The sequence below is a fragment of the Oncorhynchus gorbuscha genome, unplaced genomic scaffold (assembly GCF_021184085.1).
Source record: "Oncorhynchus gorbuscha isolate QuinsamMale2020 ecotype Even-year unplaced genomic scaffold, OgorEven_v1.0 Un_scaffold_645, whole genome shotgun sequence".
Lineage (NCBI taxonomy): Eukaryota > Metazoa > Chordata > Actinopteri > Salmoniformes > Salmonidae > Oncorhynchus > Oncorhynchus gorbuscha.
In genome coordinates, this window is record NW_025745751.1 from 310,001 (window position 1) to 325,000 (window position 15,000).

At 47.1% G+C, this 15,000-nt stretch overlaps 1 protein-coding gene across 14 annotated transcripts in view; it reads left to right on the forward strand.

Moving 5' to 3' along the window:
- The window catches only part of LOC124019626 (nuclear factor 1 X-type-like), a 150,907-nt gene that overhangs the window by 111,159 nt on the left and 24,748 nt on the right, over positions 1-15,000 (forward strand). For all 14 annotated transcript variants that reach the window (XM_046335013.1, XM_046335024.1, XM_046335021.1 and 11 more), the window contains one exon: positions 14,111-14,173. In XM_046335013.1, coding sequence (XP_046190969.1) covers positions 14,111-14,173 — 63 coding nt within the window. The remainder of the gene's footprint in view (positions 1-14,110; positions 14,174-15,000) is intronic.

The following is a 15,000-nucleotide window of genomic DNA, read 5'->3' on the forward strand; positions in this document are numbered from 1 at the left end:
CTAGCAGATCCTTCATGCTTCTCCATTTGACATTTAGGGTTAGCCTTGCCTTGCCCTGCCCTGCCCTGCCCTGCCCTGCCCTGCCCTGCCCTGCCCTGCCCTGCCCTGCCCTGCCCTGCCCTGCCCTGCCCTGCCCTGCCCTGCCCCGCCCTGCCCTGCCCCGCCCATCCCCGCACAGCCCTGCCCTGCCCCGCCCCGCCCTGCCCTGCCCCGCCCTGCCCTGCCCCTCTTTTGTTGTACGAGAGAGGCTCTCCAATCTTTCAATTACAGCTTTTATTCCCTTCTCTTGCTCTTTGTCTCCATCTCCCTCTTTCTCTCTACAGTTGAAACATGGTAAAACATGTCTGATGAAGTGCTTCAAGAGATGGTGATGATTGATAATGATAATGTTATACGTATTATAGTGTTAGTGGATTGTCATTGATAATCTCTTATTATTGAGGTGATTTTCTGAGACCGAGGGAAGCAGAAAGGTATTACAGTCTTATCTTGGTTAATAAGTTAATAGATGGAATAAATCTCCAATTATCGGCTTTACAATGAGAGCAGCTGAGTGCTTCCATAAGCTGAATGATATGAACTAAGCCTTGCTGCAGTACTTCATGAGGTCACATCACTTACTCATTCAGCTATGCATACAGTATACCCACACACAGGCCCCACTCAGTCACCATTGTTGTTATGTCAGCAACATAGCTTATCGAAATCCTACTCAACTTTGGGCCTGTGCTCTCTGGCTGAAACCTGGGACTTGACTGTAACCCCTGTCCCAGCACCATTGGCCCTGATCCTGGGCAACAGCTTCATGTGAGGGCAGTAGGCCTGGGCACCTGTCTGTGTGTGCAGCACTAGGCTAGGTGTCCTGGCTGGCCCACATGGCATTTAACCCTGAAGGATGTCCAGACAGATTGTTTATTCACCTTATCTGCTGTGCATGCGATAAAGCCAGCATTGACACAGATAGCAGGAGTGTGCGCAACACACACCCGCCCGCTGACTCGGAGCCAATGACCTTGAGGTCGGGTCAGTTAAGGACAGGCAGACAAATGGCGGTTGGGCCCATGACTCGCAGACAGCTGGTGGTCAGAGGTTGATTCTCTATCGGTGCCCCCATTTGTCGGATTGTTGTTTCTCATGGGCTCATCTGTTTCTCGGTTGGCGCTCAATTTTTTCACAGGAAGATTGATTTCGCTCCCTCCTTCGTGTTTTCAGGGGAAAGCCCTTCATGACAGGGACTTGAGTTCCCTGGATCAGCCTTCTGTGTGTGTGTGTGTGTGTGTGTGTGTGTGTGTGTGTGTGTGTGTGTGTGTGTGTGTGTGTGTGTGTGTGTGTGTGTGTGTGTGTGTGTGTGTGTGTGTGTGTGTGTGTGTGTGTGTGTGTGTGTGTGTGTGTGTGTGTGTGTGTGTGTGTGTGTGTGTGTGTGTGTGTGTGTGAGATAAGGGCTGTCACTGGCCTCTCTCCTACAATGAGCTGGCATCGACTTAGGAAAGCTGCACCAAGCTCCCTAATTCAACACACTCACACAAATTGACATAAACCCACACAGTCATACACTCTGCAGGGAAAGAGAGAGGAGAGGAGACACACACATTCACACAAACACACTTTGGCACTCAATATGTAGATAAGCGTACACATACATACAGACGCCTTTGGCATCATCTAGACAGGATGTGGATTTTTACATGTCCATTCATCGCTCTCTAATTCATTAGTTAGAAAGAGCATTTATGCAGAGCACACATTATTTTTACAGGCATTTATGTGTTTGTGTGGAGTTTTACTGCCCTCGTTAAACACGTCCTCCAAGCCCAGATAGATTTGGGAGCATTTATTTGCATAGTCCACAAACCCAAAATAAATCGTTAAATATGTTTGGCCTGATGTCTCACTGGATTAAACTAAGGCCCACTGGTGTAAATAGTGTGATATAAGAATGTGATATAAGAGGGTTATAATCTCATGTTATAACCTACATGGCGTGGTAGACAACCTGGCAGATGACTGCTGTTATGGTATTGTGGTCTCTCTGGCAGAGCTGCACCAAGGAGCCCAACACCTCACCACATACTGTCCCTCTGGCAGAGCTGCACTGTGAGGCCCACATTGTGTTATACAAACATTTTCACAAAGGCAAATAGACGTATGCCCCTGCTGGAAGAGAACGGAATATTCTATTCCAGTACTTTCCTCATGCTTGTTGTTGTTCCTACTGGTAAGACTTTGCCCTGTGCCCGAGGGTAGACTGGCATAAGATGGCGCTGGAACTGCTGGCCAAAAGTTCACAAGTTCACACTCTATATGCTCTCTGTGTGGTACCCCCTTGCCAATACACACACACACACACACACACACACACACACACACACACACACACACACACACACACACACACACACACACACACACACACACACACACACACACACACACACACACACACACACACACACACACACACACACACACACACACACACACACACACACACACACACACAGCCTGAGTGGCAGGTCAGTCTCTGTTCTCTCCTTAATTGATAGGCCCAGATCAGAGCACACCACTTCATGCATGTGGCCCCAGACACAGGGTCAGAGTTGGCAGACTGTGACCCTAACACCGGGACTGGCCCTGTCTCCTGGTTGCTGCGTGTGTGTGTTTTCCTCCTCTCCTCTCCCCTGCAGAGATAGTTTTGATCATGGCTGTACTCTCTCTTCCTCTCCTCTCCTCTCCTCTCCTCTCCTCTCCTCTCCTCTCCTCTCCTCTCCTCTCCTCTCCTCTCCTCTCCTCTCCTCTCCTCTCCTCTCCTCTCCCTCTCCTCCTCCTCTCCTCTCCTCTCTCCTCTCCTCTCCTCTCCTCTCCTCTCCTCTCCTCTCCTCTCCTCTCTCCTCCCCTCTCTCCTCCCCTCCCCCCACTCTCTGCCAACAAGTCTCTCTTTCTTTCTCATTCCTATTATTCTCTCTACTCTCCTCTTTCTTGGCAAGGCCTGGTGTTCCCACAACTCTCGTGACCCCCCTAGCCCCCTTCTCCTCTCTCTCTCTCTCTCTCTCTCTCTCTCTCTCTCTCTCTCTCTCTCTCTCCTCTCCTCTCTCCCTCTCCTCTCTCTGTCCCACTCTCACTCTCTCCCTGGCACAGAGGGACATCACATGACCCTCACTCCCACTAGCAGACCCACACACAGGCTGTGCCCACACACACCACTTCCCTGTAAACCACTCTTTCTCATGTCTGTCATATAGGCCTGCTGCTTCCCTTCTCAATACGTTCCACAGGGTCACACACTCATACAGTATGTCCATGTAGATTCTGTACACTGTCTATAGGTCTGTGTGTGTCCCCTCCCGCTATTGCTCCTGTTTCACAGAATGCAGTCACATATTTACCTCTCTTAGCAGTTTTCTTTAGCATGTGTTCTGTGCCCACTGCCCAATGCCAGTAAGTGACATCTGGTGGCCAAACAGTCATTACACTTGTTAAAGCATATTTTTAGTAGCCTTTTTTATTTATTTAAATTTTATTTCACCTTTATTTTACCAGGAAGGCTAGTTGAGAACAAGTTCTCATTTGCAACTGCGACCTGGCCAAGATAAAACAAGCAGTTTGACACATACAACAACACAGAGTTAGACATGGAATAAACAAACATACAGTCAATAATACAGTAGAAAAGGTCTATATACAGTATGTGCAAATGAGTTAGGATAAGGGAGGTAAGGCAATAAATAGGCAATGGTAGCGAAGTAATTACAATATAGCAATGAAACACTGAAATGGTAGATGTGCAGAAGATTAAAGTGCAAGTAGAGATACTGGGGTGCAAAGGAGCAAGATAAATAAATACATACAGTATGGGGATGAGGTAGTTGGATGGGCTATTTACAGATGGGCTATGTACAGGGGCAGTGATCTGTGAGCTGCTCTGACAGCTGGTGCTTAAAGCTAGTGAGGGAGATATGAGTCTTCAGCTTTAGTGACCTTTGCAGTTCGTTCCAGTCACTGGCAGCAGAGAACTGGAAGGAAAGGCAGCCAAAGGAAGAATTGGCTTTGGTGGTGACCAGTGAGATATACCTGCTGTAGCGCATGCTATGGGTGGGTGCTGCTATGGTGACCAGTGAGCTGAGAAAAGGCGGGGCTTTACCTAGCAGAGACTTGTAGATGACCTGGAGCCTGTAGGTTTGGCGACGAGTATGAAGCGAGGACCAGCCAACGAGAGCGTACAGGTCACAGTCGTGGGTAGTATATGGGGCTTTGGTGACAAAATGTATGGCACTGTGATAGACTGCATCCAATTTGTTGAGTAGAGTGTTGGAGGCTATTTTGTAAATGACATCGCCGAAGTCAAGGATCGGTAGGATGATCAGTTTTATGAGGGTATGTTTGGATTGGAGATGCTTAATGTGAATCTGGAAGGAGAGTTTACAGTCTAACCAGACACCTAGGTATTTGTAGTTGTCCACATATTCTAAGTCAGAACCGTCCAGAGTAGTGATGCTGGACAGGCGGGCAGGTGCGGGCAGCGATCGGTTGAAGAGCATGCATTTAGTTTTACTTGCATTTAAGAGCAGTTGGAGGCCACGGAAGGAGAGTTGTATGGCATTGGAGCTCGTCAGGAGGTTAGTTAACACAGTGTCTAAAGAAGGGCCAGAGGTATACAGAATGGTGTCGTCTGCATAGAGGTGGATCAGAGAATCACCAGCAGCAAGAGCAACATCATTGATGTATACAGAGAAGAGAGTCGGCCCGAGAATTGAACCCTGTGGCATCCCCATAGAGACTGCCAGAGGTCCGGACAACAGGCCCTCCGATTTCACACACTGAACTCTATCAGAGTAGTAGTTGAGCAACCAGGCGAGGCAATCATTTGAGAAACCAAGGCTGTTGAGTCTGCCGATAAGAATGTGGTGATTGACAGAGTCGAAAGCCTTGGCCAGGTCGATGAATACGGCTGCACAGTAATGTTTCTTATCGATGGTGGTTAAGATATCGTTTAGGACCTTGAGCGTGGCTAAGGTGCACCCATGACCAGCTCTGAAACCAGATTGCATAGCGGAGAAGGTACGGTGGGATTTGAAATGGTCAGTAATCTGTTTGTTAACTTGGCATTCGAAGACCTTAGGAAGGCAGGGTAGGATAGATATAGGTCTGTAGCAGCTTGGGTCTAGAGTGTCTCCCCCTTTTGAAGACGGGGATGACCGCGGCAGCTTTTCAATCTTTGGGAATCTCAGACGATACGACAGAGAGGAAGCCTTATAGTAACAGTATGTAAAATGTCAAAAGGAAACACATGGGATCTCAGACGATACGACAGAGAGGAAGCCTTATAGTAACAGTATGTAAAATGTCAAAAGGAAACACATGGGATCTCAGAAAGTCAGGGTCATTTGAATCAGCACAGAGGTCAATTTATCTGTCATATCAAATTAAAACCAATACATCAATCAATCAAGTTAAATGGCCTATGCTGCTCTATGAATTACTGTCGCACTGTGTGTCTGGCTCTTTACACCCTGGTTGATCAGCAGAGGGACAGATAAAAGATGAAAGCGTCAGAGAGAGAATAGGGAGAGGGTTATACATGGGCAGGACGCCAGCTCCTTTCCTCTACCCTCACCACCCCCCTCTGCACTCTCCCATGGTTGAGTCCCCTTAGGCCCCACTCACCCCCTCTCGCCCCCTGGCTCCCCCTGCTCTGTGTGGTGTTGGCACGGTGTGGGTGCAGGCGGCACACAGACGGGCACGCAGATGGGCACCGGGCTACACAGGGCAGCCTCCCCACACCTGCTCCTCATTGGCACAGGGCAGGGGCCGCCATGCAGAGCACACACACAGAGACACACACAGACGACACACACAGGCACACAAACTCACATGCATTCACTGCTACACTCACTCACGCACACTCACACAATTTACATGCTTATCTCGTACTAGAGACACATGCTCTGGAGGAAGTATGATGCCTATTTTATACACATTAAGATACAATCTCATAGAAATATTCATGTACAGTAGATATATTTATATTCTTACCAAAACGGATACATTATACACCCTCGCAATTAATCACACGGCAACATACTGATCTAATACTGAAGTCCAGTAATATATTGGAATCTATCTACACTGGCTAATGTCTCCTCTGAACCTGGTGCCCTCTTTGGCCCAAGGAGCTTAAACTCAAAGGACCCACCACGGGTGTCCAATGACAATGCCTGCCAAAATATGGGGTGAGAAAGGGGGTGGGGGGTGGGGGGGATGGTCAGTTGATGATGTATGGTTATATAAGATAGGAAATGAATAAATAAGTGGGGATTTTTTAAATGTTTAAATATGGTCCAATAAAAGAGCTGAGTGAACATCTGTGTGGGATAGCCTGGGGGATTAGGAGGGGTTGGAACATTTTAAACGCATTAAGGTATGTTTAGCAACATACCGATAAAACTCTTAAGAGAAACCCAATTGGAGAGGCTCTGGGGGCTCTTTATCTAGGGGTGGGTGTGGAGCACGGGGGGATGGGGAGGTTGCGGGGGCTTTCCCATTCTGCTGTGCGGGGAGGGGAGACTGTGTACACACACACATAAACACACGCGTAGCCTATATACGTTCATGCACTTGAAACCACACGTGCACGCCCACTATCATGGAGTGAAAAGGACTGCTTCTGGATATCAACATTTTTGGGACATCGACACGATATACAAGCATGCATGTGTACATATTTGATCAAATACCTTTACTCCATATATATCTTTTACGCTAAAAAAACATATAGATCATATACTGTAAACCTACATGCTGCTCAAAACACATAATCCTACTGCTATGTGTTTACATGGTGATTAAGGAAGTGTGCTCACACCAGGCTAGCAAAGATGTTTAGGTCTCTGGGAGTCATAGCTAAACCTTACGACCCAGACTCCCACTGTGATAGTGACCTATTCTATCTGTATTTGATGTTCAGATTTAGGGAGCGTGTGTGTGTGTGTGTGTGTGTGTGTGTGTGTGTGTGTGTGTGTGTGTGTGTGTGTGTGTGTGTGTGTGTGTGTGTGTGTGTGTGTGTGTGTGTGTGTGTGTGTGTGTGTGTGTGTGTGTGTGTGTGTGTGTGTGTGTGTGTGTGTGTGTGTGTGTGTGTGTGTGTGTGTGGTGTGTGTGTGGTGTGTGTGTGGTGTGTGTGTGTGTTGTAAAGTGACTGTTCCACTGGATGTCATAAGGTGAATGCACCAATTTGTAAGTCGCTCTGGATAAGAGCGTCTGCTAAATGACTTAAATATGTGTGTGTGTGTGTGTGTGTGTGTGCGTGCGTGCGTGCGTGCGTGCGTGCGTGCGCGTGTGTGTGTGTGTGTGTGTGTGTGGTGTGTGTGTGGTGTGTGTGTGTGTTGTAAAGTGACTGTTCCACTGGATGTCATAAGGTGAATGCACCAATTTGTAAGTCGCTCTGGATAAGAGCGTCTGCTAAATGACTTAAATGTGTGTGTGTGTGTGTGTGTGTGTGTGTGTGTGTGTGTGTGTGTGTGTGTGTGTGTGTGTGTGTGTGTGTGTGTGTGTGTGTGTGTGTGTGTGTGTGTGTGTGTGTGTGTGTGTGTGTGTGTGTGTGTGTGTGTGTGTGTGTGTGTGTGTGTGTGTGTGTGTGTGTGTGTACACGTTTTACTTTTTTGTACCAGAAGTCCTCACAAGAATAATAAACAGACAAAAAAAATCTAATTTAGGCTTAGTGGTTAGGTTTATGGTTAGGTTTAGGGTTAGAATTAGATTTCGGGTTATTGTTAGGGTTAGTGGTTAGGTTTATGGTTAGGTTTAGGGTTAGAATTAGATTTCGGGTTATTGTTAGGGTTAGTGGTTAGGTTTATGGTTAGGTTTAGGGTTAGAATTAGATTTCGGGTTATTGTTAGGGTTAGTGGTTAGGTTTATGGTTAGGTTTAGGGTTAGAATTAGATTTCGGATTATTGTTAGGGTTAGTGGTTAGGTTTATGGTTAGGTTTAGGGTTAGAATTAGATTTTGGGTTATTGTTAGGGTTAGTGGTTAGGTTTATGGTTAGGTTTAGGGTTAGAATTAGATTTCGGTTATTGTTAGGGTTAGTGGTTAGGTTTATGGTTAGGTTTAGGGTTAGAATTAGATTTCGGGTTATTGTTAGGGTTAGTGGTTAGGTTTATGGTTAGGTTTAGGGTTAGAATTAGATTTCGGGTTATTGTTAGTGGTTAGGTTTATGGTTAGGTTTAGGGTTAGAATTAGATTTTGGGTTATTGTTAGGGTTAGTGGTTAGGTTTATGGTTAGAATTAGATTTCGGTTATTGTTAGGGTTAGTGGTTAGGTTTATGGTTAGGTTTAGGGTTAGAATTAGATTTTGGGTTATTGTTAGGGTTAGTGGTTAGGTTTATGGTTAGGTTGGTTAGGTCCTTACAATTATAGTTAGACATATAGTAGCTGTGTGTGTGTGTGTGTGTGTGTGTGTGTGTGTGTGTGTGTGTGTGTGTGTGTGTGTGTGTGTGTGTGTGTGTGTGTGTGTGTGTGTGTGTGTGTGTGTGTGTGTGTGTGTGTGTGTGTGTGTGTGTGTGTGTGTGTGTGTGTGTGTGTGTGTGTGTGTGTGTGTGTGTGGGTGTATGTGTGTGTTCGTCAGTATGTGTATGCATGGGTGTGTGTGAGGGATTCCAGCCAGGCAGCTCCTCTCGTGTCACAGGCCTGAGATATATGGGTCCACCACAGCTGGGTTCCCACATGCCCCACACAGTTTACCATCAAAGACAGGGAGGGGAGGGAGGGAGGGAGGGAGGAGAGAGAGAGAGAGAGAAAGAGGGAGGGAGGGAGGAGGGAGGGAGGGAGGGAGGAGAGGGAGAGAGAGAGAGAGAGAGAGAGAGAGAGAGAGAGAGAGAGAGAGAGAGAGAGAGAGAGAGAGAGAGAGAGAGAGAGAGAGAGAGAGAGAGAGAGAGAGAGAGAGAGAGAGAGAGAGAGGCCTCTCACAGGCGTAGGAAAGGACCCTATCATTTCACTGTGAATGGAATCATGGCGCTCTATCCTTAAATGACACAACACCCGGGGTGGGAGAGTCTGACTGCAGGCATGGCCCTCGGCCACTGGGAGAACACACACGAGCTGGCCTCAGATGAGGAGTTGTTTAAAGAGAGAGAGAGTGCTGTTTGCCAGCATACTGATTGTTTAGATTCAGACGTACTATCCTCATTTACTCATGGTCGTCTGTTCTGTAGCCTGCAGCTTTGTTGCACTCTATTACAGAGAGCATTATGAGCATTAATTGTAACACTTACTTGTAGTTAGCTTTACACTTCACAACAGCATATGACAGTAGCACATTAATGTTGATATTTATACTTTGCATGCCTCCTCTGTGCAGTGCCATGTCACACCAACCATTCATCAGCCATTCCCAGCCATCACCACACACACACACACACACACACACACACACACACACACACACACACACACACACACACACACACACACACACACACACACACACACACACACACACACACACACACACACACACACACACACACACACACACACACACACACACACACACACACACACACACACACACACACACACACACACAAACAATGACAGTGAGCCACATCTGGCCAGCTGTTGTATGTGTACCTACTTCCTGTCCTCCATCTGGCTATAATATTCATTTTTTCATTTGAACCAGGCCACCGTGTGGCAGACAGAAGCCGAGGGCAGCCGGGTCAACCGAGTCTAATCCAGGACTGTCCGAGAGAACGAGAGAGGTAGAGAGATGGGAGATGGGGCAGGGAGATGGAGAGAGATGGGCAGGGAGAGATGGGGGGGAGAAGAAATATCTGAGTCAGAGACAGTAACAGCAGTCAGAAACAAAGCAGAGAGAAGAGAAAATAAATACATACAGAGAAAAAGAGATGGAATCCAGGACTGTTATTGTACTTTAGAAGGAGAGAGAGAAAGGGAGAGAGGTGAAGAGAGACAGAAGAGAAGAGACGGAGCTGAGCCCTGGCTCAGAGCACAGTAGCCTGCTGAGAGGCCATCCACACTCCTGTCGTCAAGTTTGACTGTGGAACCATTGGCTTTATCTCTGCCATTTGACTCAATGTTGATCTTTCACTGTGCCATGTGAAATCCCCTTCCAGTTCATGCACATTCCATTAAAACATGCTGTTTGCTCATGTGTGCCTGTAATGCATAAACAAATGCTCTAAGCCGGCTGGTAAGTAGGCAAAAAGTGCCTATTTGTATGTACGAGCGCATTCATTTATGAATATGCGCATGGCAAATGAGTCTATTACACCTGGCACAGTGAGAGTGTGTTTATCATATATTGTTGTGTGTCTTTATGATGCATCCAAATCACAGGTGTGTTTGATTAGTAGAATAATGACACCTACTGTATGCTGAGTCCTGCTGAGAGCATGTAGGCCCATAGACATAAGAATGAAGGGCCTTGGAACCCTCTAACCCTGGCAGTGTGAACTCATGGGTACGCTCGCAATGGCTGCCTGGTATTGTGATGCAATCATTTCCATGGTAATGTAGAATGGTCTTTCAAATGATGTGTTAACTGATGTGGCTCATGCAATGTAATGTATTTTTTGTAATGTCAGTTGAGCTGATTCAACAAATCACAGCACAGATTGATGGGTCCACTTCCTGCTTTTATTTCCTGCTTTGCTCCTATGGGTACACTCGCAATGGAGACGCCCCTTCTATTCATTCTACTTCTGTGTGTAGGCCTACGTTCAGTGATGGTAATTTCCTCAGTCTATGGGATATAGTGTTTTAAATGTATTCAAGTGTTGTAGCCAGAATGTCAGTACACTGAGTGTATAAAACATTAGGAACACCTTCCTAATATTGAGTTGCAACCCCCTTTTGCTCTCAAAACAGCCTCAATTTGTCAGGGTATGGACTCTACAAGGTGGTGAAAGATGTGCACAGGGATGCTGGCCCATGTTGACTCCAATGCTTCCCACAGTCAAGTTGGCTGGATGTCCTTTGGGTGGAGGACCATTCTTGATACACACGGGAAACTGTTGAGTGTGAAAAACCCAGCAGCGTTGCAGTTCTTGACACATTCAAACCAGGGCGCCTGGCACCTACTACCAGACCCCGTTCAAAGGCACTTAAATATTTTGGTCTTGTCCATTCACCCTCTGAATGGCATTCACACAATCCATGTCTCAAGGCTTAAAAATCCTTCTTTAACCTGTCTCCTCCCCTTCATCTACACTGATTGAAGTGGGTTTAACAAGTGGCATCGATAAGGGATCATAGCTTTCACCTGGATTCACCTTGTCAGTCTATGCCATCCTAATGTTTTGTACACTTAGTGTACATGTACTGTATGATGTGGAGACTTAGTGACAAATGTATGTAGTGTGTATGAATGTGATGGGAGTGAGTCTGTTAATGTGTATGTACTGTATGCCTGTTTAATAGAGTGTGTGTGATGCATTATCTCTCCAGGGTGTGTACAGGGGCCCTTGGGGCGACTGTGTGCTGGAGATAAGGGTGAGCAGTGTAGGGCTGGTGTGTGTGTAACCCTGGGAATGGTGGCAGTGGTTCTCCTCCCAGCCCTGTTGGCTTGTAGAGCAGCAGCACTAATAATGGGCAGCCTCTCCATTGTCTCAGAGCATCTCCTCTCTGTTTGATGAGCTCTCCCCTGTTCATCCCTTCATCATCCTCCCTTTGTTCGCCTCCAACACACTCAGAATCCAGCACCAGGAAACTAGCACTGCTAATGTGCCATGCAGTAGGGTTGGAGGTTCATATACTGTAGGCTACAGTAGACAGCAGCTATTAGAATTTAACTGAAGCTGTTAACACTCCACCAGACCACCAGGGGGCCTCCGTTAGATTAGACTGGTGATCTAACAGTGGTCTGATTTAAGGACAGTTTTTCCTGACATGACAAGGAAAAACTCTTAACTATAGACCATAACAAGGACCCAGGGTTTTCCCTGGCCAGGTGAGTAGTCAGGAAACCCCCTGGCCCCAGTCTGATTGGGTGTATGGTCCCCGGGGGGCCCGCAGGTGTCGAGCTGCATTGATCACAGCTGGTATGTCTGGGGAGAATGAATGAGGCAGAACTGGGCTGTCAGGTTCTATTAGAGTCAGTGTGACTGCTGTAACAGCTCACCCTCTCACTAACCACCTGAATGGAGGGGTATCCCTACTGTTGTTAGGATGACTCAGACTCTTTAAAAAAAAAATAATAATAATATTGAATTGTGTCAAAAAAATGAGATAATATATAGGTTCAAGTTTAATTGGATATTAAGATGTTTTTACATAGTGGGAGTATGCCCACATTAGGTTGTATTATTTTCAAAATGAAGGGCCTCAACAGACTTAGATGGTCCCCTTATACACCATCCAACACTTGAAATGTTGGCTTGCACTCGAGTTCACCTTATTTACCTCTTACAGGAATGTAATAATGGTCTCTGTCTGGATGTGTTCCTTATATTTCCTCCTATTTTCCGTGATGATTTGTCAGTGCTGCTCTGCTGCAGTCGTCCAGTCTAGCTTTTCATTTAGCAGCTCGCAGAGGTCCAGCAGCACGGCAGACAATGACTGGAGACAAACGGTGGTTTTGGTGGTTTTATTTTCACTCCATCTGCAGTGTATATCCTCTGTAGATCTTTTATCTTCCATACCACTGGGTCTGTGTGAGAGTGTGTGTGCTAGCGAGTGTGGGTGCTAGCGAGTGTGGGTGCTAGCGAGTGTGGTGCTAGCGAGTGTGGGTGCTAGCGAGTGTGGGTGCACCATCAACTTGCAGGAATGTATTGGTACCGCCAAAGCTAAGATGGCTGCCAAATGCTAAAATGGCTGCCAGGATTCCACAGAGCGACAGCGTGAGTGAGGGAGAAGCAGAGAGAGTAGAGAGAAAGAGCGAGAGACTGAGACTCCATTCAGGGAGAGGGAAAAAGAGACTCCTTTTAGACCAGTGATATGGCGATTCTGTCCTTTTGTTTTGGTTTTCTCGTCTTTGGCGGTGGGGTGAATGGTGCGGCAGGACTAGCCTCCCCAAGACGAGGATGCTGAGGGGCTTAGATGGAGAGGAGGGAGGGGGGAGGCCTAGTAGTAGGGGTAATGGGGATACTTGGCCCACACTGCCTTAAACCCTACAGTGCTGTGGGGGTAATTGGCTTGAATGGTATATATGATCCAACCATAAAGCTCTTCAAGGTTGCATTACGCAGCAGAGAAAGAATGGCACCAAGCGGGGCCAAACCAAACTAGCACAGGCCTCTCTGTGCACAGTCGTTAAGGTAAAAAGCTGAGTGAGACACACAGTCCCAATGACGCCTCGCCGACCCAGGCTTCACATTTACACTCCTCAGCTTACACTAGTCATCAGCGTGGAGGGAGAGAGAGGCTGCAAGCTGGGGTTACATGGGAACTTCACCTGCCACACTGTGCCAACGGCCTGCACTCAAACAGGACTCCCTGTGTGTGTGTGTGTGTGTGTGTGTGTGTGTGTGTGTGTGTGTGTGTGTGTGTGTGTGTGTGTGTGTGTGTGTGTGTGTGTGTGTGTGTGTGTGTGTGTGTGTGTGTGTGTGTGTGTGTGTGTGTGTGTGTGTGTGTGTGTGTGTGTGTGTGTGTGTGTGTGTGTGTGTGTGTGTGTGTGTGTTCACTGTGGCTCCCTGGGCCTGAGAGAGAGGGATGCTGAAGAAGAGAGTGGGGAGAGTAAGGGAGAGAGAGAAAAAGAGAAAAGGAAGGAGTGCCAGAGATACAATGGGGCAAGAAATGTCACAAACACACAGTTGTTTCATCTCTCAAACTGGAACACCAAACCATTCCTCTTTGATACTTGATGCTCTCTGGAGAGAGTATTAGTAGTGATTCCTCTACCGTGAATGGCTCTGGAAAGTACAGTCTTTGGTGTTTGATTTGCCATTTCATGACTCTAATGTTAAACCTTTAATCTAAGACCCAATTCTGCCTCTGGAAAGAAGGGGATTTAAAATACCTTCCAAAGTGTTCCTATGCTGTCCTCCGCCCACTGCCCCCTCACCTTGGGTACCGTCCAGGCATCTGTCTCCTGCCTAACCTCCACCTCTCTCCACCATCTCTCTCTCTCACTCTCTCTGTCTCTCTGTCTCTCTTCCACAGAATCCGGACAATCAGACAGCTCAAACCAGCAAGGAGACACAGACATCAAGCCACCGCCCAATGGTGAGTTCACAGTGTGAACATACACAGTCATTTATACATGCAGATGCATGTTTAAACATTCACACACACACACACACACACACACACACACACACACACACACACACACACACACACACACACACACACACACACACACACACACACACACACACACACACACACACACACACACACACACACACACACACACACACACACACACACACACACACACACACACACACACACAGAGGCCAGTATAGAGTGTTATTGTGTGTCCCAGTGGAGTTGGGCTTGGATATATCATAGTAAGGCAAGCTGATGTTGCTGGGCCTGGCTGTGAGTGTGGCATCCCACTCATAAATCACCCTGACGTTATTGGAAGATGGGAACCACATGGCCGTGCTGCTGACTGGAGCTCTGACCTCATACAGCCGGCCCTGCTGCGGTTAACCCAGGCTGAGGAGAGGGTGTGTAGTAGGAGCAACCATGGTGAACCTGGACATCCTACACTCTTAGAAAAAAGGTGCTATTTAGAACCTTAAATGGTTCTTCGGCTGTCCCCATAGCAGAACCCTTTGAAGAACATTTTTTGGTTGCAGGTACAACCCTTTTGGTACCAGGTAGAACCCTTTCTACAGAGGGTTCTACTGTACATGGAACTCGAAAGGGTTCTAACTGGTACCAATACACAATATGGGTGTATACACATTCCTTTACACCCAGCCAGGGACCTATAGACTGAGTGGACACTATAGACTCTACACTACACACTACAACACTGTTTCTTAGTCATTCATGCTCCCGGGGAGCCAACGGGGGCACATTTTGACCTAGCACTACAC